This window comes from Perca flavescens, chromosome 5 (genome assembly GCF_004354835.1).
Source record: "Perca flavescens isolate YP-PL-M2 chromosome 5, PFLA_1.0, whole genome shotgun sequence".
In the NCBI taxonomy this organism is placed as follows: Eukaryota; Metazoa; Chordata; class Actinopteri; order Perciformes; family Percidae; genus Perca; species Perca flavescens.
In genome coordinates this window covers 5001834-5027743 of record NC_041335.1, presented here as the reverse complement: position 1 = coordinate 5027743, position 25910 = coordinate 5001834, and the positions used below count along the sequence as shown (strand labels likewise).

Genomic DNA, 25910 nt, shown 5'->3' with positions numbered 1-25910 from the left:
GTTTTCAAATCTGTACAATATTTAAATAAAGAGTATAGTATTTATTATTCTTGTGTATTGGATGGCTGTGATATGAGCACAAACCGGCAGTTGGTTTTAGATCAGAACACTATTTAGCATGTTTTAGTATTGAGCAATACATTGCAGAGGCGTTTACTCCTATGCCGGATGCCTCCAGGGCTGTATTTTCACATCGACAAATTATCACTCAGCTCTGCATCCAGTGTGTTTACCCCACTCAACTCAGGCTCCGGTCTAGAAAAAGATATTGCTTCAGAACGCTTTGTACAATTTCTGTGTGTACTCCCACATTCCTCGGGCATACATACACCGGTGTGGTATATTCAGGTTTAAGTCATGTTTTCAAAGACGACAGCAAAAAGTACACATTTTCACACAATATAGTTACCTAAATAAATTAATTGATGTATTATTTGATAAATAATCATTATAAATACATTCTCTTGAATTTACAACTGAACATTGTGCGGAAACTTTACACTTTGAAAATAATTTAAACAAGCAAAGCTATAGCCTTGAGCTATCAACGACATACTGCTTATAAAACTTTTAAAAGTTACATCAAACACAAATGAATTAAGATCCTATCATTCAGACTACACTTGAATGTTGTGGCCTACTTTTAACAAGTCACAAGCTCAGCCCTGTTCTCAGAGGGAAGGGCTTCTTGTGTAGTCTTCCTCCAAATTCTCCTCTTCGTCACTGTAGCATGCCAGAACAGGCAGTCTGGCAGCACAGCCATCACCGTCCTGCTCTGAGGCCCTGAACAGGAGCGAGCAGATCTAGATGGAAGTAGACGCAACGTATGTTAAGTGTATATTTTTATCAAAACAATATTTCAGTACAGCAGAAACGAGTTTCCTTTTAATTGTGAGTAGATTTTTCGTTACTTGTTCTTGATACAATAAAAGAAAAATATGAATGCTGCATCAGGTCTCTAGAACCGCGTCTGACAAGATGATATTCACCTCTTGAGGGGGCAAAATAAAAAAAATATATGATCTCCCACATTCAACGCGGAGAAACAAAAGACTTCCCATCCCCCACATCCAGTGTCACCTTGCTTGTCTTCTTCGGTCACACCTCATGTGGTGAGGCAATATGGCACTCTGGGCATACTTCCAGTAGAGGTCAAAGTAAAACACTTAAAGCACTTCAAAGGCACTTAACAATGCCACCCGTCCTGTGGAAACTGTAAGGGCCCATGTCGACTAGAAAAAGCCATCCGGCGATTCGCCGCGGGGTTGTGCTTCAATGGGAGTGTCACTTAAATGGCCCATTTGTGTGATGTAAAAGATAATGAAGAACGAGAGAAACAAAAGAGACCTGGGACTGTGCTCTGTAGTTGCAGGAAACATTAAGCTGTTACACAAACTCCTGGGCAGTTAAGTGCTGGTGTTTCGATTATTTTTACCCTCTTATTGTTTTAAAACTTTCTTGTGGCAGCGATAGACCCACTGAGTACGTTTACATGCACACCAAAATTCCACTATTATTCAGAATATGACAATATTCCGAATTTGATACAGTTCATGTAAACGGCATATTCTGTTTGGATATTCTGAATAAGGCCTTTTTTCCCACTATAGCATTTTCCGATTAAGACATGGGATATTCGGGTCTTATTTGGGTTTTAGAGGCGTTCTTTGGACATGTATGTATGGACGTGTGTACATTGCTGGTAAACTTTGAAAATGTCAACGGGAATATTCACTTTCATAAGCCATGTAAACAGCTTAGTCGGAGTTTTGTCTTTTTCACAATAAGGGCAAAAACAGGATTTTGAAATGAATGGAAAGACCTGCGTTTTCGCCGCACTGGGGTTTTCGTCGCCCACGTACCGCCGCAGACCCTTCTGCGTCTACGCCGGACCCTACGCCGTAGCCTGACGTGCACCTCTCGAAAAATTTTACTACGCAACGCACGTCACTTGGCCACGGCTTGGTAGCGTTGCATTTCCCCCCAACTCATTTCCTGGTTCTCAACATGAAAATCAAGGAGAGGGTTAACTTCTCCTGCTCCAGATTTCCCACCATGGTCAGAAAACACAGGGGAAACACTTTGTTTTCTCTCAGTATGACTCTAGAGTCGCTACTCGCTCCGAAGCTAATCGCCGTCACTCTCTCACTTCTCCCTCGCTCTATCACCCACTCCCCAAACACACACACACCGCTCGACGCACACAAGTATAAACATCAGGCCACTTACGTAGGCTACGGCGAAAGCTCTGCGTGGAGCCTCCCCGGAACCATAAAACGGCCTTAAGGACGCAGTGAGTGTGAACGCAGCCTAAAGCTTGCGAGCTTAAGAGAGGTTCCCAGTAAAAAATGAAAACCCAACAGGAAGCTGTTGTTACCATGGAGGAAGCAGGAGTCGAGGTGGCGCTGGCAAAGGCCTCATCAGCTACACCGCGACCGTTAGGGTCATCAGTCTCAGGCTGCAGCAGCATAAGAGCAGGTAGGTTGGTTATAGGGCTGCCCTGGCTGGATGGTATCATCTCCATCACAGCAGGATTATCCTGTGCCATACTGCTGTCTGCCTCACATGAACCCACAGGTAGAACAGCAGCATCTGCACACCTGAAAAACACACAACACACTCATCTCTGCGGCAAGCGTTTTCCACCCAGATAATGGTAATAATCAGTTCCTATGCTGGCAAAAATAGCCATGACACTGTATGCGGTGTAATTGTGGTTTACAGTGCCATGTTCTGTAGCCGCTACTAACAATTCTGTCCCAGCGCAGACAACGCAGTGAAGTCACAGTATGTCTCAGTGAAATTTGACTCCTGAGCATGCAGATACTTACTTAAATATCCAATGGAGGGAGTGGAGATGTGTTAATGCCATGGAATGGCCAATTAAAAGGCAGAGAAAAGAGGACAGTGGTGTCTAAACAACATATTCAATAGCCAAGATATGAAGTTATATTCTGACTAAAACAGTCAAATATATTAACGAGAGTAATAAACCTGAAATTATTATTGACTTTAGGAGTTCAAATGTTTAAAGGACATTATGTTTATTCCACTTTACAAATGACGTTCATGAACAGGGCGTGCGGCTCTGTATTAGCTTTTACTAAAAGTGGCTTTGAGCAGTGAGCACAGTAACAAAACAACCCTGTGCATGTAACCACACTACGCATCATCGACCTCCAGAAGTACAAAGAGGCGCACTGCAGGAAGAAGAGAGCAAGCTGGTTTTAAAAAGTCTCCAGACAACCTCAAAAAGCCCCTGAGGCAGCAGGGAAGCAAGTTTTCTAGAAACCTAGAATTACCGCCTCGCTAACCAGTCAAGTTGCAGTTTACGTCAATGACTGTCCAGGCTCATAACATATGTAGTAAAGACTTTAAAGGAATAAGGTATTAAGTTTTTTTTTTAATGAAATGTTATCACTATATTCACATGTATTCCAGTGAGAAACATGCTGAGACTATTTTTTACAGCGGAGTACAGAGGACTTATAGAGCTTCGTCACATGGTGCGACGGCAATCACCTGAAGCTCAATATCAGCACAACCAATGAGCTGTTGGAGGACTTCAAGAGGAACAGGATAGCACACAAAGGTGTAGCCATGACAGTAGGCAATGCTTCAAATGTGGATGTTGCTGCAAAGAAGCTACACATTTTTAAACATGGATGCTTCACACATCTTCAACCCGGTAGCACAGAGGATCTATACAAATCACCACAGTTTCAAGGTGGGCACCCAAGACTAGTGTCGCCAATTCAGTGTCCAACCAAATGTCTCCCCTTCAGTTCCTGAGTAATGAATAATGGCCAGAAAAGTGTTTTTTGCTGATGTCACAGTGAAGTTGACCTTTAACCCTCTGGATATAAAACGTCATTACTTCTGCATTTTAGCCTGTTACACATTTGTGTGAAAGTTTATCGTAATGAACATATTCACTCTTGAGTCATGGCCCAAAACCAATTACTTCATCCTTCAAGTGGACGTCTGTCTGTGCCAAATTTGAAGAAAATCCCTCCAGGTGTTCCTGAGAAAATCACGGACAACCAAAAAATATAATGGCTGTATAAAGGTTAAGGAGTGCAGGTTGAAGCTGAATTCCTGAACAGCGTGGACAGGAGCCCTACAGAACTGCCTGCTCATCAGGTCAGCCGTGTCTCTGCAGACCCCCAGCTGTGCACACAAGCAATCCAAGCAACAAACTACCCAGATGTTCAACAGTCAGACAGGATCCACCCAGATCCCAAAACACAGTACAACACAGAGAGAGAGAGAGTTAGCAGAGCAGGACAGTGACACTGACAGAACAGCCAAGCAGGCTAGCATAAAGATAATAAGGATTACAGACTTCTAACATAAACACAAGTCCTGGACTTGCCCTAACAGACACAAGGCTGTCTGCTGTAACACAATGCTCTCAGGAAGCTAAAAACAGCCAATGAGGGCAATCTGCCCAGACTGAGTGCCAGGAGAGAAGCTCAGGTAGCCCTGCGGGAAGATTCAATTATACTTTTGAATACACAGTCACAGTAGATCAGTGAAACTGAGCCTACAAAGATTTCAGTTGTGAAAAGGACGTAGCCGGGTCAAAATAACAAGAAAATAAATCTTATTTTTATAATCGGTGCAACTGTGCTGATGAGATTCCCAATGATTGCAGACAAGATTAAAAGTGACAGCACAGTGTTTGTTACCTGGGGGTAGAAGGGGTCAGTGTCTCTGTAGGCTGAGAGGAGCCCTTGCTTTCAGAGTCGCTCAGAGTAGCCAACACCACAGTAGCTTCCAAGACCATGTCCTCCACGGAGAAGCACACAGGCCTGCAAACAACACCAATGACACGTCTAACATTGACAGAAATCTAACTACATAATCCCCCTTTTTTTAAACCAGATCTTCTACTGTTTTACCAGCCAATAGAAAAACTCACCATAATTGGTCAATCTTTAAAATGGCTGATAATATAATCAGACCCACCAGCCACAGACAAAATAGTTGAGTGAATTTTGAAGTAATCTGGTGTTAATTACGCACTCAGTTGGGACACAGACTGACGTTGGTCCTTGCAACTTGAGATACGAAGACTTACTTTCCTGCAGCACCGAAGTGGACGGACACAGGAAGGCAATGTGACTCTGCAAAGGACAGTAAACCCTGAAAAAAAGCAATTCACTGTCAAAAACTGAGAAATGCTTGTGTGCATCCATGTCATGACTGTGACATTTTAATAGCTTGTCATTTTTAGAGTAGGGCCATGGCATGTTTACGATGATCAGGCTAAAGAAAAATATCAATGCTAAAGTAAGAGTAAATTGAGGCTGACTTAAACCTAAAGCCTGGCTTCTAATCCATCCAAACCCGATTTTCCTAAACCGACATGAACAAGAAGACTTGGCTGGCTAAAAGAGGAGCAGCGGGGTGACCAAGAAACATTCTAAAACATTAGAGACAAGGGTTACGGGCGTTAATGCAGGTCAAGTCTCAAATTTCCAAATGACCAATCAAGTCCTTTTACTTCCTTTTTTAAGCTAATACAGAGCAAAGCAATTTAAACTGAGCTGTGTTCATTCAGACTGAAATCACTTATTCTGGAAGTGACATTTATAGTAGTATAGATCTCTAAGATACAATGTTTTGCTCTTTTCTAACAATTATAACAGTTTGATATCAACTTCAGTTGAGCCACCTCCTTAAAATACAAACACATGCCTTTTTGGCTTAAAAGTTACACATTTCATAACAAACCACCATTCATAAATGATAATTTCTGCAACTTATTCAACTTCAATTACCTTTTCTATGAAGTGGTATAATATACGTCACTTATGTCACACTATTTTTGCTATGAAGATGAGATATGGCAATGAGGGGAAGTTTACATGGAAACCATACGGAGAGCCAAGTACACTTTGTTAGAGTACTTGAGTATCCACATAACAGGACCAGAAATATGATCTCTTAGACATGAAATACTGCTGAGCCAGTCATACACGCACACACGCACGCACGTGCACACACACACACACACACACATAGATACACATAATATTCTCATGTGACAGGATAAAAGGAGCCTCCAAAAATAACCCTGTTACCCTCAACTCCTTCAGACAGAAAGTTATGTCCGACTCTACTCCGATCTGAAAGTAGTCAAACTCGTCTGGGTGTAAGGACATCTCAGTGCACATAGTCTTCATGTGATCTGTGACAGAAGTAAATCCAAGTCAAATAGTAACTTCACAACATTTTTTTGTGTTTGAGGAATTAAATATGCAGCATTTCTATTATCAGGTTAGGTTGTCAAATGTCTCAAAGCTGGTATCTGTCAGTCACAGTATTAGGGGGCCTGGGCCAAATCACAGTGTAACGTTAGCTCACCATTTCCCCCCTCGTAGTAATTTTTCAGACTGACTCTCTGAGGAGTCATGGAGAGAGTGATTTCCTCTTGGGACACTGGGAAATGCATCACCATATCACCTAGAAGCCTGCAGAGAGAGAGAGAACAAAACAAAAGCCAACCCACACAGAATCGGCCTAAGCATCGAGCAGAGAGCCTTATGTCAACGCTGTGCTACTGATGGATGATACTTAATGTTTATGTCCTTGTCAATCTGGTTGATTAAACTGAATTGCATTGAACTGACGCTGTGTGTGTGTGTGTGTGTGTGTTTGCCCAGAGCCAGCTGAGAGTACAAAACATTGTGAACACCCATTCTCTCTTCACTAAATAGACTGGACTGCTGAATCCAGCTGGCAGCTACCATATACCTAATAGATTTTACAGTGAATCCACTTATCACAAAAAAAAAAGCTTAAAGATGGATTTCTAAGCATAAAGAGAACAAAGATTTAGGTTGTCCTACTCAATCACACAACACTCCTGAAGTTGTATTGTTGTATGCGATAGAACTTTGAGGTTCTAACTTCATTAACAGAATACTGAGCTGCTAACCTGGCAGGAGCTTTCAGCCCATTGGGGCAGAGGTGCGAGGCAAACACTGCCTGCAGAGCCTCACTTTCCTGAAAACGTAGGTTGTGGGTCTTAGTGATGCCTATCACAAAAGCAGAAAGAAGACTGGATATTTGGAGCACACTCACACTGCCACCAAGTGATGATAACATGTAATGCAGTGTCTGCAGCAGCATAGTGTTGATACAGGTCATTTTGGACATGGTTAAAGAAAACTGGCCAAGTAAAGAAAAAAGGTTTAGGGTTTTCAGAAGTCCATCAAAAATGTATACAAAATATGATGTTGTTACAATCAAATATGATTGGACTCTACAATCCTGAATCTTTCCTTTACCTGCAGCTAACTTATAATACAAAATGCAATGCTTCCTACCATGCCTGCAGAAAAACTGGATCATCACTCGGTCATTGGGAGTGCCGATTGATATTTGACATTGTTCCACGTTACGCTCAATCGAAGTCAAACAGCGGAAAAGCGGTAGAATAGACTTTAAAAAAAAACAAATAGACATGTTTAAGACAAGTTTATAGGGCTGCTCGATTATGGGAAAAAATTATAATCACGATTATTTTGGTCAATATTGAAATCCTGATTATGTAACATGATTACTCATTGACTTTTGGAAAGATGTTGCAATTATTGAACTTTAAAAAAACAAAATAGGAGTTTACTTGCAAAATGTAATGTGCAAAATAATCGATTATTCTGTTTTTGTGATCGTTAGGAGCCAAAATCATAACGCGATTCAAATTTTAATTCATTGCACAGCCCTACGAGATTGTCATCACTGTTTAAACATTTTAATCGTAGTATTGAAGGGAAAACAATGTCACGTTAGACTTCCACTACTGTCTCATATATCCTGAAAAGCTGAGTATCTAGCGTCCTCTGCAGTGGGTTGTGATGTCACTATGAGCTCTCCACAGATGAATAACCAATTTGACTGATATACCTTCATGGCCAGTTTGCATTTGACTGTTTCACTGCTCTGCTCTGATGCTGATCCCAGGCTGTAGTGCTGGAAGAACAGCGGCGAGAAGAGGAAGCAGGCATATGCAGAATGAGCAGAATTCACTGATCTCAGTGCCAGCTTTAAGACAGAGAGAGAGAGAGAGAGAGAGAGAGAGAGAGAGAGAGAGAGAAAGATATTCAGTAAATGTGCTGCTCCTTGCTGTCATTTTATGTAGGGAGAAAGGAGGCCCAATACTCGGAGACCAATACAGAGGCCTAAAGTAAAATAACATTAATTTAATTAAAAATATATAAAAATTAAGAGGGGAGAGGGAAAGTAATGACACTAATCCTCTAAGAGAATAAGAATTGAATATTGGCGCATAGTATTGGCGCTATACTGAGAATATGGGACAATTCAACACTGAACACTGTTCCCCTTCCAGTTTTAGTTAGTGCTTCTGCTCACCCCTCTAACCATGGGATCCAACCACAGCTCATCTCCAATCCGTGACAAGGATTGAATGGCCTTTCCAAATGCTGCAACACAACAAAGTGCCACCGGAATTCAAGGTTAAGCAACATACTATTGTGTACATGTGTTACTATTACTAAGCTAGCTTTTTATTTCAATATAAAGTGGGTCAACTGCTTTACTAACCACTGAAATAGTGGTTACGTTAGCTAGTTAGTTAGTTAGCTAGAAGCTAACGTTAAATTAGCCAAGCTAGCAGTCTTTCATAAATTTATAGAAGCCTCACAAGCTGATACAATTTATACGCAGATTAGTTTTTTAATTCTTTAAATAAAAAAGCCCGGCTACATTTATATAACATTTAAACATATGGCTTGTATTGTTTAATACTACCTTTTACACCACTTCCTTCCAAAACACAGTTCATATTTGCTGATGAGAACCGATGTGACCAAGTCTGGAGCTTATCACGAGACACGGGCAAACAGCGCGCGCAGTGATGATTTCTCCACTACAATTGCTAACTTTAGCTACATGATAATTTAGCTAAAAAGAGAAAAAAATGTTTACAGTGATGCCGATATAAAGGCTAAATTGGCTTAAAGAGGGTCCTCCGGAGCAAAATGTAAGATTAAATAATTTCAATCATTAGAAGAAAATGGCCCAGTTAGTTACTATACTAGTTACTATAGCTATATGGTTTATTTAACAGTGGCAGTGCACATAACGTTAAATGAACATTCTGTTAATGCGCCAGAAGGGCTCGACAGAGGATTTATAGTCACACTAAAAAGAGTATAACTCAAATTAAAAGTTATTGAAATAGTCATAATATAATCATCATGTTACATTGTCAGGTGCAAATTAAAACAAATAATCATATTGATATTAGCTTCTAGGCCGCACTAAATCATGGAAAAATGCTTTCTCAAATGAAAATACCCAAGTCTCAAGTTCTGCAAGAAGTGGTAACGTTTCATATTTCATAAAGCCCAAATAAAAGACATATTATTAGAAAGGATTCACACTGTTTACTGCTAGAACTCAGAAACAACAGCATATCCAATCATTTTTATTTGGGTAATAACATGATTAAGAATACATATAAATTTTACGACAACTACTATGGTCATTCAACTAACAGGACATGTAAATATGACATGTGCTTCATCTCTAAATGTGGTGGTGCTTGTAATATCTGTATAAGATTATAACTGCACACATTTATAGTCATATTTGATAAATGTGTGCTACAAAGATAAACATTAAGACTCACTATAAGGTAATTAACGCCTTTAAATCGAAAACATTTTGCCATCATATTGGTCATCTGTTGACTATTTTTGGAAGTATGACATCAGAATTAGCTGTGCTGCTGCTTTTCCTCTGTCCTTGAGGCTTTGCTCTTGCCACATCCTTCTGTGCATCCTTCGTGAACATACTATTGTCTCTCTGCTGGTGAAACCCAAACCTCCTTCCGTAGGTGGGATTCTGACCTAGGAAATACAAACCACAACATGAGATGGATGGGAGTGGCCAAACGTCAGTGGTCGAATGTAACTATGTAAGTACATTTACTCAAGTACTGTACTTAAGTACAAATTTGAGGTACTCGTACTTTACTTGAGTCTTTTCTTTTCATGCCACTTTCTACTTCTACTTCGCTACATTTATGAGATTAATACATTAATCTGACAGCATGTAATTAAACTACCCAACAATATATAGACCTACAAATACAGCTGAAATGATTAGACCATTAACCTTTGTGTTGTGCTCAGTTCAAATTTGACCCATTTTCAAAAAGTTTCTATATCAGAAGTTTGGGTTTTCTTTCAACCAAATTGTCAAAAAATAAGTAACGTGGATGGTTCCATACAACGCTCCTGACAGGTAAACTAAATGATCAGTTCACTACTTTCATTGAATTTGGGTGTTTTGTTCAATTATATAGCATCTAAAAAAGAACTGATACAAGAACGTTGACAAAAGTGAGCAAAATATTGGAAAAGCTTTAAGAATGTGGGAGGGGGGGGGAGGGGGGAGCACAGAAAAAACACAACAAAAACATCTAAAAAGTGACGAAAAAAGTCAGGAAAGCTCCCAAAACATTGGGAAGTGACAAAAAAGTAAAAATAAAATATGATAAAAACATTGGGAAAAGCAACAAAAGTGTCAAAAAAAAAGACAACCAAAATGTTAGGAAAATGTATTTATTTCAATAAATTTCATTTGACCCAGAAAAACTAAAAGTTGCATGGTCGACGGGAAGGCAACACAAGGGTTAAACACTTCCTCGATTGACAGAACTGTTTAGATTGTTTCCAGTTTCTAAAATGTGAGAACTTTTCTGCATTGAGTACTTTTGCTTTTAATACTTTAAGTACATTGTCCTGATGATACTAACTTACTTTTACTTAAGTAGCATTTTCATTGCATGACTTTTACTTTTAACAGAGTATTTTTACTGTGTGGTATTAGTACTCAACTTAAAGCTTTAGTGCGTAACTTTTTGTATTAATGAACGTCCCGTTACATTCAAGCCATTGCCAAATGAGTTGCTACAAAGCTAATTAAGACTATCAGCTCCTCACAACTCTCTCTGTATTTCTCAGTATGACTATGTTCAGAAGATTGTGGCGTCCGGTGACTTTCCCGCGCAGAAACTCAAGTGAAGATAATTACCTTTTATGAACAGTCCATCATGTTTTCTTTTTAATCCTCTGCATCCTCCTTGGCTACTAGCAAATGCGTGGGGGAGGGGGCGTGATCATGTAAGGCTTGTATCATGTGGACGCGATGACAGTGTTAATGTCATTACTTAGAATTCCTCATGGGGGGGAGACAGAAACTACGCACTATAGCTTTAAGTAAAAGATCTGAATACTTCTTCCACCATTGCAAAGGTTATGTTTGAGAAAATAGATACACACCTGATTGAACACATGTGTGCAGCACATTGAGATAGTGCTGCTTCATCTGCTGCCTCATGTGCTCTGTACTGTAAACGTTTGCTATACTGCAAAGGTAGCGTCTCTGTCCAGCTGTAAGGGCTGGATGCTGAGACAGAAACAAGACCTGATGTGATTATATTATATACAGAATGACAGTCATCTTGTTACATATGAGGAATATTACAATTATCTCATTCAAACCATGTTAAAGCTCTTGACAGGAAAGATACCACAGAAACAAACGGAAAACTAACTTGAGCATGTGTTCCAGCGTTAGATGGTTACCTGTAAGAAGGGTGCAGACATCATAGATTTGGGAATGTGTATTGTCTTCATGTGCTGGCCGTCTGCAGACACATTTACGTGTGTTCCTCTGTACATCTCCCTCCCTTGCTGACTAGGTAGACATTCAAAGCCTGCCAAGGCAAAATGAAGCAAAAGAGATCTGTGGTGGTGTTATTTAAGCAGCACATTTTATCACAACAGTCTTTAATGGAAATTATTAATCATGTGTTTAAAGGTATATTATGTAGGATTTTCAACAATGTATTGACTAATACAAAAGTAATCCCTCTTAATCATTACCAGACCCAAACGGAATCTGCAAATTTATTTTATTTTAAACAGTTTTCAGTGGTGATCCAGAAAGAAATTGGGGGGAAAAAAGCGGAATTTAGCGGAATGTTTTGCTGCTTGGTGTGGAGATGTGTTAATATTCTGCGGAAAATTCGGTTGAATTCTGCATCCGCAGATTCCGTGTGGGCCTGAAACCTCTTTTCTTTTCTTTTCGAGTATGGGATGTTTTGGGGTGTCAGCAAAGAGCATTTTCGGTGTGCAACCCCCAGCCAATAATAGCATGCAGGTTGTGCAGCCTTGGTGTCATTTACACTGGGGACATGTCCCCACCACTTTTTGAAATGGTTGCTTTTGTCCCCATCACTTTTTAATCGCAATTTTGTTAAAAATGTTCTGAAAAATAGAAAACACCGTTATGTGGAAGATGTTTTGATGACACGAGCAGAAATCTTGCTGAAACACATCTAAAATATTAAAGCCCAGGGGTTATAAATTAATATACATTTTTAAATTCTTATGAATTAATTAATCAGCGATGTGAACAGGCACATTTAAAGGGTTATTTCCACAAACAAAAGACACAAAAGACGAGGAAGAGTAAATCATGGCTACATGTGTGTTGACTCAGCAGGGATAACATTAAATAGGTGATCTACAGGAGAATAAATATTTAAAAGCAATACAGAATGCCATAGAGCCTTGCTGCGTTATATTCCATTATATTATCACCTGCTGCATGAATTTAGTGTTTTCCTTCTAATTTAAGAATTCACCAGCATGCAGAAATGACGTGTGTAATGCTAAACAAATTCCTCCCTTTAATGCACCTGTTATGCAAAAAAGAATTTGACCTATATTATCCTGACCTATCTGTAATTATAATCCAGTAATATATATACAGTGATATAAAAGGGTACATTCTGCAAAACAATTCCCTTTACTTTTGATACTTATAATTTTATTACAGTACTTTTGCACTTTTATTTAAGAAGAATGCATGACTTTTACGTGTAGTATTGGCTTCCTCTACACAAGATCTGTATTCTTCTTCGACAACTAGAAATGACAAAAGCAGACCATAACTCAAAGTCTTTGGTTTAGTCAACTAGAAAGCAAACACCTAAAATTATATCCAGTATTTTTAGATATCATTTGCGTTCAAATAATCTATTTTGTAATTCAATAACGAACACAACAGGTTCATTCATGTTGAGTTAGCATTTAAAGAAATATTTGACTCACCATCCGTACCTCTCTGGTTAGATTCTACAGACCTAAAAAAAAAAAAATAAGGATGAATTTGAAATCATCTACATCCATCCATTAAAGATGTTAACACTCACAATGTGGTTTTACCTCATTAAGATGTTCTCTTTTTTCCGCTGCTCAAAAAATGTTACTTGCTTTCTCATTGTTACTTACAATCCCAATATTTCCTGTCGATATGTCAGAGAGGTTGCAAACCTCCATCAGTTCAGTGTGTGTTGCAGCCAGCAGAACCTTATGTGTTTGAAATGAAGCCAACCCTGAAATCTGACGCTAATCCCAGGGCTCCAATTACAGAGCAGAGGTCTAATATACTTGAACCCATGGCGTGTTCTCATCTAAAATGTAAAACACAAACAACATTACAGGCATCTCTGTTTACACACTTTATTGAGCATCATGTCCAATATACATTGCATTGACACAAAATGGAAAAAACAAAACAAAACAAATAATGGTGTTAGGGTGGATTACCTGGACACACCATTTTCAGAGCGTATTGCTTAATGACATTTCAAACGCACCGAATCTGTGCAAATACAGTGAACACCGGTCAGAGGAGGTCATGGTAGGTTAGAAAATTCTGACTTAAAAAGGTAATGTCAACAGCAGTTGTGTGATCATAAAGTCTACAGAAAACTACTAACTGTACACATCACATTCACCCAGAATGTACTACCAATGGTATCATATTTAAAACATACCCAACTCCTTCAAACCTGATTGCATGCGCCAAAAGATGGTTAGCTATTTGTCAATGTCAGTCACAGATCAATCATGTATAACATAATTCAGAAGAGATGTCATCATGGCTTAACAGTCAGCAACACCATCAGTGAAAGTGAACTAAAGCCAATGGTTTTACAGACTCCACCCAAACACGACTGTGTATATTCTTTCAAAATTAAAAAAACCTAGATGCAGGATTGTGTTCCTTACCCATCAGAAACACTTATTTAGACTTTACTAAATAAGTGTTGACTTCAAGTCTCTATCAAGAATTACAACAAAAATTCAGTGATTAAGTAAAAGGTGATAAATATTATCTAAATATGCACCAATCAGAATTTAAGATGTCGATAGAATGAAAGAGCATTACTTAATCTACCCAAAGTCCTCGGAGTCTAAACCTTGAAGTGAATGTGACGTACGCGTCATCCTTTACCCACACGTTGATCGAAAGCCAAAATGTGCCACAACAAAGTAAAAACGACTAGCCTAATTCTACCACGGAGCCCCTAAAATTCCCCATTTTAAACAGATTAAGAACTCAAACCACCATAACCCTTTGCAAATGAATTTACCTTTTAAAATTGAGCTCTTATGCCAGTTACCAGTACACATGTAGACTAATCCCAGATGAAGCTATTTTTCGCCGACTGCATTTGGTTGTCCGTGATTTACAACGTTGTGAAAAGACATTAGATTAAGTGATAATTAATAGATAGCTTAAATGACCATAAGGGCCACGTGTTAAGGGAAAAGCTCAGCAATATTAGAGGTTTACAGCGCCGATTGCTAATCGAGACCCTAATAAACGTTCATCGTGAGGGGTTTGCACAAACCTTCCTTCACCATCAGCTATGCTTGTGTGAGTCAATAGATTATGAAACAATAACTCTCAAATCACTGAGTAAGCCATTCCATTTACATCTACATCTAGCAACAATACATAACAGAGCTGTTTAAGGGGATCATGCAGGTTTTGAGAGTCATGGTTTTATATCACTTAAAACATACACCAGCATAAGAAGAAAATGCTAGCAGGAGACCGTTTCTCAGAAAGTAGACTGTACGAAAACCCTTCGAAAACGTTCTCAACCTGTCCCTCTAAACAACAAGCAGGCTGTGAGGACGTGAGGCGAACAAAAGGCAACAGTGATTCAATGACATGTGTTGAAAATAATCACGTCTATTGACAGAGATTTGTTGGGCCGACGTTAATCTGGGCGTTAAGTATTCAGAAGGGAGGACAAGTAATGACCTAATGGTAACGGGTTTTGTTCTACACAATCTTGACCACTAAATTGCATAAGAAACCTGGTATAAAGTAGAAACTGTTCAGCAGCAGATAAAAAAGCAAGTTAATTTACAGTAGTGACATATCTTACATCATTCATTTTTCAAAATAAATAAAATTAAATATACAATTCCAGGTAGGAAACAGGTCAATTTCGCTGGTAGGGTTCTCAAATTGGCTCATCTTGCGGAAAATGGCAACCGTTCACAGAAACGTGGTTGAAGTTAGCCAATTCCTTTGACTGGCAAAACAAGGGGTGCAAAAGCCTTTTGTTGAAATTTTCCCTCTGAAGGCATTTCCTTTAACTGAAAAAAAAAAAAAAAGAACATCGTTATTACTATTACTTCCAGAACAAGGTTTCACATATGACAATTACTTAAAGGAACACGCCGACTTATTGGGACTTTAGCTTCTTCACCGTATCCCACAGAGTTAGATAAGTCCATACATACCCTTCTCATCTCCGTGCGTGTCGTAACTCTGTCTGACGCCCACACCGCTAGCTTAGCACAGATCCTGGAGGTAACCAGCTCCCACTAGCCTACTGCTCCCAATAAGTGACAAAATAACACCAACACATTCCTGTTTACATGTTGTGATTTGTATAGTCACAGCGTGTACAAATGAGACACAGCCATCTTCTAACCCTATACATACTGGGAACTATATTCTCAGAAAGGCGAAGCACTGCTCCAGGATCTGGGCTAAGCTATGCTAGCGGTGTGTGTGTCAGACAGAGTTACGACATGCACGGTGATGAGAAGGGTATGTATGGACTTGTCTAACTCTGGGGGATACGGTGAATACGCTAAAGTCCCAATAAGTCGGCGTGTTCCTTTAAGCTGAAACAATGACAATTGACTTACCCTGGAATTTACAATTGACTCCTAATCAAAAGCCATCTCTTGACTTTTTCTTACACAGCGAGCCACCTTCCTCTTGAATTCACCGTTTGGGTCCTCCCTCCACTCTTTCTGTGGGCGCAACATTGGATTCTTTCAACGACACATCCTCAATTGACTTGAACTGCCATGATAACAAGAATAAAAAAAAGAGTTTTTCTAGTGCCAGGGGGATGGGATAAGTAGTGTAACTCACCGCAGCATCCACATTAGCTGGCGAGTCGCTGTTGGGGTCTGCCAACATGGAGATAACACTAATCATGATTGTCTCTACCGTGTGGATCGGAAGCCAGCGCTCCTCGGGCTTCTCGTAACCAAACTTATCTTCTCCGGGCTCATGCAGAATTGAGATGCAAACATCGCCGTTCTTTGCAACTGTGGAGAGAAACGGGAGCAGGAATTTAACAGCAGCCAATATAATGTTACGACAGCCTTCTGTACAATTAAACTCAAAGCCTGGACTACTTTTACAGCTTAATCACAAACAACCTTTTATAAAATCATCCAATAAAGCAGCTAAACAAAAAAATGGATTTGAAGTACACATCAAAGAGAACATGCTGAACATGTTTACCATTTGGGTGCCAGATTTCAGTGATGAACTTCATCTTTGGAGGCCGTAGTGGATAATCATAGGGAAAGGTCAGGTATGCTTTGAAAAACCCTCCTTCACTGCAATACCAAGAACAGAGCAGGAACAAATGAAAATGGATTGATTGAATTATGATTGAATCATTTAAAATACTAATTTATATATATTTCTAACCAAAGCAATTATTGTCCAAATATTTCTTCTTACTTACAAAAGGGTATCTTGTGGACCAATGATCACAACTTCCCATTTATATATGTCATCATCATCTATTAGACCAGCTGAAAAGCCCTCCACGGGGTTCTTGTTGAGCTCTGGAAAAACAAGAGGCATAAAGGTTGTTCATTTTAAATACAATTAACTGGAAATCAAACACAACTATACTAAATTCATAAACGTGACCGGTCCACTCCAGGGCTTTTCCTGGCTCAGAATGAGCATTTTTTTTAGAAGAACCACGCATGGCAGTAAGCACTACCGGTCTGCGTGCAGTAAAGGCAATGAGTCTGTCTTACCCTTATTGACAGAAATCTATGCATTTACCTGTTATTTCTGACAATTATAAACACAAATCTATTATGCTTTAGTTAAAGGTCCCATGGCATGAAAATTTCACTTTGAGGTTTTTTAACATAATTTTTTAGTTTCCCAGCCTGGAAATGGCGATAGGTGTAAACCGAGCCCTGGGTATCCCGCTGGGCCTTTGAGAAAATGAAAGCTCAGATGGGCCGATCTGGAATCTTGCTCCTTACGAGGTCCTAAGGAGCAAAGTTACCTTCCCTTTCTCTGGTTTGCCCACCCACATCTCAGAGAGAGAGAGAGAGAGAGAGAGAGAGAGAGAGAGAGAGAGAGAGAGAGAGAGAGACATCATGGCTTGCAAACAAGCAAAGCATGGCAGTTGGTCAAGGTCACACCATCACCGTTCAGAAAAGGTCACGATTCCATATCGCTTTTCAGGCTCAAGATTCGATTCAAAATTAATTTGATTCAAAAACGATTCTCGATAAAAAAAAAAAAAAAAAAAAAAAAAAAGATTCACAGTATGTAAATGTAATTTTTTTTTATTAAAAAAATATGAATCGATTTTTGGAATTCTATGAATCGATTTTTAAATGGGTAGAGATGGAATCGCGAGCCAAATGTGAATTGACTTTTTTGCACATCCCTAGTTAAAACCTTAGTTTTTTTTTTTAACACAGAGCTGGGTTTTTCAATAGATTTTAAAATAGGCTTCAACAGCAACAAGACCAGAAAAAAAAAAAAAAAAAAAATAGCTGCTGCAAGAATTGGTGCGAAGTGCACTTTCAGAGATAATGGCAACGCGGCACAGCCATAATGAATCTATGTTGAAGTCACTGACATTGATGAACCACGTATGGAAGGTACAAGTAAATCTAAGGTGCTACAGGGAATGTTGAGTTTGTGTTCACAGTAAATTAACGATACAAAGTAGCTGCTGACCAGAATGAATAAGTAGTAAATGCTGTGTTAGCCCCCCATTTAATTAACACCCTTACTTATGAGCAAAGCATGAATTGTGCTGATTTGATCTCCTGAGCCCTTGTTTCAATTTTCTGGTACAGGTACAGTATAGGCTCCCAGTTAGAACATTTTTTATATAACAAAGTTTGTAAAATGGGTGCCTCGAAATAATTCCCAATATTGACATTGACTTATATGCCTAACGCACTAAAATAACTTTTGTTTAATGTGTATAGGAGATGTTACGTTTTGAGTTTTTTGGTATCATGAGATGTTTTTAGTGAAGTAATAGAAACATTACTTTTTGTGTCGCTCCATTTCAGAATGTGTAAAAAAGATAATTTGAATAAGTCATAGTCTCACATTATTCCAATATAATTTAATAAATATACAGTGTGCCTAATGTTCACAGAAACAAATCGTGGTTTCCAAATATAGTGATCACTGTTGAAATGAATCACCAACTTGAAGAACTGCACTGAGTCAACCAGTGTAAAGCCAGTGATTTACAACCCCACACACAGAGAAACCGGAATCAAATTGGTAACAGAATGGGATGTTAGCCTGTCTCCTTTTTTGGATGCATCAGTGGATGCAGTGATGGACGGATGCCGTCATTCAGAACCAAGGAAAAACCTGAATCCGGTCCACAGTCAGTACATTATCACAGTTAACTTTATCAAAGTAGGTCACTTTGGCTACAGTGTACAACTGTGAAAAGACTGTCGTGACAGGAAGTACATTGTCTGAGATGCTGATGCCTCCTAATATTGTGATACATCTCAGATACCTTTTCCTAATCTTGAATGCCTGTTTTTATAGTCTATTTCCTTGACATTTCACTTCCGGGATTGCTCCATTGACGCCGGCAAATCCGCAGGAATTCACTCATTTAGGCCCGATTTCCGTTGCCTTGGGCTTCATTTGTGTTGGCATTTTAAACTCCAGTCGACTATGGTTAACCTTTTTTCAGATCTCTGCAGGGTAAAACCAGACAGCTAGTTCGACTTTCTGTCCAATCTGAGTTTTCTGTTGAACGACTACAACAATTTGTGACTTCTGAATCTGAATCCCATGGGCCCACCACCTGTGGGAGGAACCGCTGGGGTCTGGTGCGCTGCTACACGGGTGGCAGTGAAGATCAGGGGCCTCGACGGACCAGACCCGGGCAGCAGACGCTGGCTCTGGGGACGTGGAATGTCACCTCTCTGTGGGGAAAGGAGCCGGAACTGGTGCGCGAGGTGGAGCGCTACCGGTTAGATCTGGTGGGGCTTACCTCTACGCACAGTGTCGGTTCTGGAACCATACTCCTGGATAGGGGTTGGACTGTTTTCTTCTCCGGAGTTGCCCAGGGTGTGAGGCGCCGGGCAGGTGTGGGGATACTTACAAGCCCCCGGCTGAGCGCCGCTGCGTTGGAGTTTACCCCGGTGGACGAGAGGGTCGCCTCCCTACGCCTGCGGGTTGTGGGGGGGAAAACTCTGACTGTTGTTTGTGCATATGCACCAAACAGGAGTTTGGAGTATTCAGCCTTCTTGGAGACCTTGACTGAGTCCTGCATGGGGCTTCAGTGGGGGACTCCATTGTTCTGCTGGGGGACTTCAACGCGCACGTGGGCAATGATGGAGACACATGGAGAGGCGTGATTAGGAGGAACGGCCTCCCTTATCTAAACCAGAGTGGTTGTTTGTTGTTGGACTTCTGTGCTAGTCATGGATTATCTATAACAAACACCATGTTCGAACATAGGGATGCTCATAAGTGTACTTGGTACCAGAGCACCCTAGGCCAAAAGGTCAATGATTGATTTTATAATCGTTTCATCTGATCTGAGGCCGTATGTCAACTGATCACCATCTGGTGGTGAGTTGGGTCAGGGGGTGGGGGAAGACTCTGGACAGACCTGGTAAGCCCAAACAGGTAGTGCGGGTAAACTGGGAACGTCTGGAGGATGCCCCTGTCCGACAGACTTTCAACTCACACCTCCGGCGGAGCTTTTCGTGCATCCCTGTGGAGGCTGGGGGCATTGAACCCGAGTGGACAATGTTCAAAGTTTCCATTGCTGAAGCTGCGGCGAGGAGCTGTGGTCTTAGGGTCTTATGGGCCTCAAGGGGCGGTAACCCACGAACACCGTGGTGGACACCGGTGGTCAGGGAAGCCGTCCGACTGAAGAAGGAGTCTTTCCGGGATATAGTTATCCCAGAGGACTCCGGAGGCGGTTGCAGGGTACCGAAGGGCCCGAAGGGCTGCAGCCTCTGCCGTGAAAGAGGCAAAGCAGCGGGTGTGGGAGAAGTTTGGAGAAGACATGGAGAAGGACTTTCGGTCAGCACCAAGGTGCTTCTGGAAAACTGTTCGCCACCTCAGGAGGGGGAAGCGGGGAACCATCCAAGCTGTGTACAGTAAGGATGGGACACTGTTGACCTCAACTGAGGAGGTAATAGGGCGGTGGAAGGAGCACTTTGAGGAACTCCTGAATCCGACTAATACACCCTCTATGTTAGAGGCAGAGCTGGAGGATGATGGGGGATCATTGTGAATTTCCCAGGTGGAAGTCACTGATGTGGTCAAACAACTCCACAGTGGCAAAGGCCCTGGGATTGATGAGATCCGTCCAGAAATGCTCAAGGCTCTGGGTGTGGAGGGGCTGTCCTGGTTGACACGCCTCTTCAACATTGCGTGGAAGTCTGGGACAGTGCCAAAGGAGTGGCAGACCGGGGTGGTGGTTCCCCTTTTTAAAAAGGGGGACCAGAGGGTGTGTGCCAATTATAGGGGTAGCACACTTCTCAGCCTCCCTGGTAAAGTCTACTCCAAGGTGCTGGAAAGGAGGGTTCGGCCGATAGTCGAACCTCAGATTGAAGAGGAACAATGCGAATTCCATCCTGGTCATGGAAACAACGGACCAGCTCTTCACTCTCGCAAGGATCCTGGAGGGAGCCTGGGAGTATGCCCAACCGGTCTACATGTGTTTTGTGGATCTGGAAAAGGCGTATGACTGGGTCCCCCGGGAGATACTGTGGGAGGTGCTGCGGGAGTATGGGGTGAGGGGGTCTCTTCTCAGGGCCATCCAATCTCTGTACGACCAAAGTGAGAGCTGTGTCCGGGTTCTCGGCAGTAAGTCGGACTCGTTTCAGGTGAGGGTTGGCCTCCGCCAGGGCTGCGCTTTGTCACCAATCCTGTTTGTAGCATTTATGGACAGGATATCGAGGCGTAGTTGGGGTGGGGAGGGGTTGCGGTTCGGTGGGCTGTGGATCTCATCGCTGCTCTTTGCAGATGATGTGGTCCTGATGGCATCATCGGCCTGCGACCTTCAGCACTCACTGGATCGGTTCGCAGCCGAGTGTGAAGCGGTTAGGATGAGGATCAGCACCTCTAAATCTGTGGCCATGGTTCTCATCAGGAAACAGATGGAGTGCCTACTCCAGGTAGGGAATGAGTCCTTACCCCAAGTGAAGGAGTTCAAGTACCTTGGGGGTTTGTTCGCGAGTGAGGGGACAATGGAGCGGGAGATTTGTCTGAGAATCGGCGCAGCGGGTGCGGTATTACATTCAATTTATCGCACCGTTGTGACGAAAAGAGAGCTGAGCCAGAAGGCAAGGGTCTCGATCTACCGGTCAGTTTTCGTTCCTACCCTCACCTATGGTCATGAAGGCTGGGTCATGACCGAAAGAACGAGATCCAGGGTACAAGCGGCCAAAATGGGTTTCCTCAGGAGAGTGGCTGGCATCTCCCTTAGAGATAGGGTGAGAAGCTCAGTCATCCGTGAGGAGCTCAGAGTAGAGCCGCTGCTCCTTCGCGTCGAAAAGAGCCAGATGAGGTGGTTCGGGCATCTGGTAAGGATGCCCCCTGGGCGCCTCCCTAGGGAAGTGTTCCAGGCACGTCCAGCTGGGAGGAGGCCTTGGGGAAGACCCAGTCGGAGCTGGTTAATGTTGCTCGGGAAAGGGAAGTTTGGGGTCCCCTGCTGGAGCTGCTCCCCCCGCGACCCGCCACCGGATAAGCGGATGAAGATGGAATTTGTGACTCAAACAGTTTCTAACACTAATACTTTTACATTTACAAATGTAGCTACACCGCCCAACGGTTAAGCTGGGAGAGGCTCCGGTCAGTACTGCACATTCAAGAACCGAGAAGAAAGTTAGCTAGAGGATGAAGAAAGACCGGAGATACACCAGAACAACGTGTGCTCAAGAGAGGAGCCGTCTGTTGTTCCTAAGTTTGTTTAAAAAAAAAAAAAAAAAAAAAAACGGACATAATTTAGCCACTGTTGTTGCCCGTCGCTCTAACGTTACTCGGCCGTGCTAACGTTACCGTGCTAACATTAAAGACATGTCACTTCAAGCATGCAGCGGAGCAACATTATGAACACAATCCACCTATGGTCCCGCTACAGACCGTTGACAAAGACGGGTTCAGAGCAATGATTAAAACTCTGGATTTAAGATGCCTTGAAATACGTCTGCCAACCTGCTAACATTATTCAAACAGCGAAAGAGGCTGACAGCGGAGCTACATTCAGTCCCCCAATACAACCACACTACAACCTAACTTACCTGTGGCCAAGGTACAACTAGCTTACAACTATTTTGTTTTGAAAGGGAAACAATGTTAAAGTTGTTTGTATGTGTAGGCTATTCATTCGATTTGAGTTTATTTTACTACTTTGCAGTTTGCACAATAAAAATAGTTTAGCTTCTGTAACTGTTTCATGGATTCTCCTTCATATAAAAGTTATTGTATGTGTCGTGGAGCCAAACCCTTTAGTAATCAAAGCTTTTAGTAAACATGATGACATTAACATGTTTTTGTGATATTCTATGTACTCCTGACAGTAGAATAAGCCATTATTAACCTACATAAAAGGGGGCCCATTATTGTTATTTATTTTAGTTTATTTTAAGTTTGATTACATTATATTTTCGATTTAAATGCACAATTGTTTTTTAAATAAATAAATAAGAATTGAATATTTACATCTATGTTATTTTGTCTTAGTTAGAAAAGTCTGGGGCCTTTAGTCTCTTCCACATGGTGGAAGGAAGGTATAAGGTGGAAGGTATACAGTTTATTATTAATTCAGCAACGGTATCGGGTATCGACAGATACACAAAGCCCTGGCATCGGTATCGGGACTGAAAAAGTCGGATCGGTGCATCCCTACTTCCGAGCCTATTTTGTAGTGGCACCGTGGCTTTTCTCCGGTACTTCGCAACGCCCAAGACGATTGTGATTGGTTTCAAGAAATGCCAATAAACCAGAGCAAGTTTTCCTCCCATCCCCGAATGCTATGTAGTAGCCAGTCTGGCAAAGCAAGACTATACAGTTTTTATGACCTTATTGGATTTTTGCATTTGAGAAGGAACATAAAATATTGACTGCCACTTCCTGATGACCATAATATTAAAAAAATGACATGTTCTCATGTTTATCAGACTAGTGGTGAAAAGGAAATGGTATGATATATTTAAAAAAATGTGTAGCCGGGAGGCAAAATTACGAATCCCACTATGGCCACGCCAAGACCCGCCCTACGAAGCAGCTCGATTGGTTGCGGTTAGGCAATTCACCTCGAGTGGTTAGGGTTAGGGGATTGGTCAGGGGATAGGACCTGTACATGTAAGCATGGACGCCTGACCAATAGTAGTGTGTGAACGTTATTGAAGGGCGGGTCTTGGCGTGGCCATAGTGGGATTCGTAATATCGCAGCCGGGATACAGGCATTCAGACGCTGACCTGGACTGTCAAGGCAGCTGCAGATCATGGCTATTGGTTGTTCAGTGTCGAAGTCCATGTTGGCATTAATAAGAAAAGACACACCACTGCCACCAACAGTAATCATATTGATGGCGATTCTCAAAATAAGCAAACAGGAGAACTCATCATTGAGATCTTAAACACTGATGCGTATCCTCATTAAAAAGCCGCTAACTAACCAGCGGTACAGTCTGGGCCAGAATTTACATCAGAAACGTTAGATATTATCTCACAGAGCTAGCTGACCAGTTTGTAATTTTTATCAGGTTTCTACTGATCACATTATATGATCATATCATATCTGTCTGTGAAAGGCTTAGGCTATTATACAAATATTATCAGCAAAGCTAAAGTCATCAGAGCAGATGAGTCCCTGGATTGATTATTCCTTTGTTCCGTCAGCTAACTAATGTCGAACTTGCTAGCCCGCTAGCAAGGTTGGCGTTTCGATTAAGTGTTGGTTCAGATATAACGTTAGTTATTTTTTTTCACAAGAGATAAGCTAATCAAAGCAGCTTAGCCACATGCTAAACTGCAGTGATAAAGGAGTCCATTATGTTGCTTGGTTAGCTTTCTGAGCTTACTCCATTGGCGTAAACATAGCTTTGCGAAGCTATAAAAAAAAAAGGCTAACGTTAGCTGCTAGGTAGGTAGCCTTTATATCGGCTATATTTGATTAAGATATTGTATTCATATTACCTGCCAGTTGTTTTCGAAGAAGTAATGCTGATTGTTCGGTCATGGTACGCGGACGTAAATGAAAATCACTTTGTGTCGACAAATACCTTCCAAAAAAATAGAGCTAAAGCTGAAACCGAGGTGAGAGCTAAAGCTGCCTGCTGCTGATTTCCCTCTGTGTTTTGACACAAGGTTCAGCTACTGGCTTTAGCTGTGCGCATGCGTGTCTGCAGTATGTGTGTTTATAATACATCCATGGTTTATGTGCCTATGTATTTAAGGCAACGTTTATCTACAGGCACTAACCTGGAAACGTTCTTTCCAAACTTCTAGCCAACTTCCCTTACCTAACGTTACATGATTCCTGATTGATTCAGTGCAATTAGAGGTCAGTTCCCAGAGACAGCAAAGGGCTCATCTGACATCAATGCTTTGTTGACTTTTGAGAATCCCAGGCCACTTGGTGGTTATGATGATGATACTGACTACCCGAATAATTAGTTGTTGTTTACTTCATGCTGTTTTATTATGGTTATTGTGATTTGGTTTGTAAAATTGTCTGGCTTCTACCTGTCTTATTATGTTAGACATGCAGAGGGGAGAAGAGCACATCTTCTTGTTTGAGTTTGTTTGTATTTAGTTTTTTGTTAAATTGTCTTTTGGTGTTGCATTAAAATTATGTCATTTATTGTTGTTTTTATAAGTGTATTGATGCTATTAATGGAGAAATTATTTTTGCTGATACCTGTTGAAACAATGTGTAATGAATTTGTGGTATAAAACAGAGAAATAATGGTCAACCAATATGGTATTATTAGGTAGCATAATATAATTGAATAATATTAATAATAATAATTTTACCATTGTAAATGTAGGCATATAGCATAGTTTTAAATCAAAATACTTCTAAATTGAATATTATTTCCAATTGTTTGAAATATTCTTATTGGAAGGAATACATTTGTGTGACTCAAGTGGCATACACAGCCATTTTCAGACATGACAAACAATAAAGGTTTAAAAAAAAAAGCATTTATATACTGCATTTTTGTTTTACAAGGTTGCTTAACAAGTTTGTTAATTGTTTAGAATAGGTTGTTGCCCCAAATCAAAGTGAAGTAATTAGCTTAAGATCAATTTACTAAATAAAAAATATTGCTGCACCAAATACACATGATGCGTTTTAACTATCGGAGATATGACGCATCAGCGATCGAAGAGGCGAATGAAAACGTTTTACGTATCTTTATCAAACGTTCATTTTCTATCTATGCATTGTCACCTATTGTTTCTAATATCAAAAT

The 25910-nt window shown here is 40.9% G+C and overlaps 3 protein-coding genes across 4 annotated transcripts; all 3 read right to left on the bottom strand.

Annotated features, from left to right (window-relative positions):
• Nucleotides 1-336: 336 nt before the first annotated feature.
• On the bottom strand, nucleotides 337-8995 carry rad9b (RAD9 checkpoint clamp component B). 2 transcript variants are annotated; one of them, XM_028577182.1, is made up of 11 exons: nucleotides 8785-8993; nucleotides 8386-8456; nucleotides 7918-8055; nucleotides 7338-7452; nucleotides 6947-7046; nucleotides 6373-6479; nucleotides 6090-6196; nucleotides 5084-5148; nucleotides 4692-4814; nucleotides 2378-2600; nucleotides 337-803 (listed from the first exon to the last, which is right to left on the bottom strand). In XM_028577182.1, exons 1-11 carry the CDS (start codon nucleotides 8816-8818, stop codon nucleotides 672-674), a joined length of 1215 nt encoding a protein of 404 aa, XP_028432983.1. In that variant the 5' UTR covers nucleotides 8819-8993; the 3' UTR covers nucleotides 337-671. The 2 variants fall into 2 exon arrangements, with proteins under 2 accessions (XP_028432983.1, XP_028432984.1); XM_028577183.1 differs by lacking the exon at nucleotides 7918-8055 and having other exon boundaries at nucleotides 8785-8995.
• Nucleotides 8996-9526: 531 nt separating this feature from the next.
• Nucleotides 9527-13183, bottom strand: fam216a (family with sequence similarity 216 member A). Its single transcript, XM_028577188.1, has 4 exons — nucleotides 13164-13183; nucleotides 11631-11761; nucleotides 11325-11451; nucleotides 9527-9887 (listed from the first exon to the last, which is right to left on the bottom strand). Exons 2-4 carry the CDS (start codon nucleotides 11724-11726, stop codon nucleotides 9718-9720), a joined length of 393 nt encoding a protein of 130 aa, XP_028432989.1. The 5' UTR covers nucleotides 11727-11761; nucleotides 13164-13183; the 3' UTR covers nucleotides 9527-9717.
• Nucleotides 13184-13558: 375 nt separating this feature from the next.
• Nucleotides 13559-25003, bottom strand: LOC114555084 (ubiquitin-conjugating enzyme E2 G1). Its single transcript, XM_028577186.1, has 6 exons — nucleotides 24628-25003; nucleotides 16913-17015; nucleotides 16684-16781; nucleotides 16306-16484; nucleotides 16074-16181; nucleotides 13559-15512 (listed from the first exon to the last, which is right to left on the bottom strand). The coding sequence occupies exons 1-5, from the start codon at nucleotides 24668-24670 to the stop codon at nucleotides 16095-16097; spliced, it is 510 nt and encodes a 169-aa protein (XP_028432987.1). The 5' UTR covers nucleotides 24671-25003; the 3' UTR covers nucleotides 13559-15512; nucleotides 16074-16094.
• Nucleotides 25004-25910: the final 907 nt, after the last annotated feature.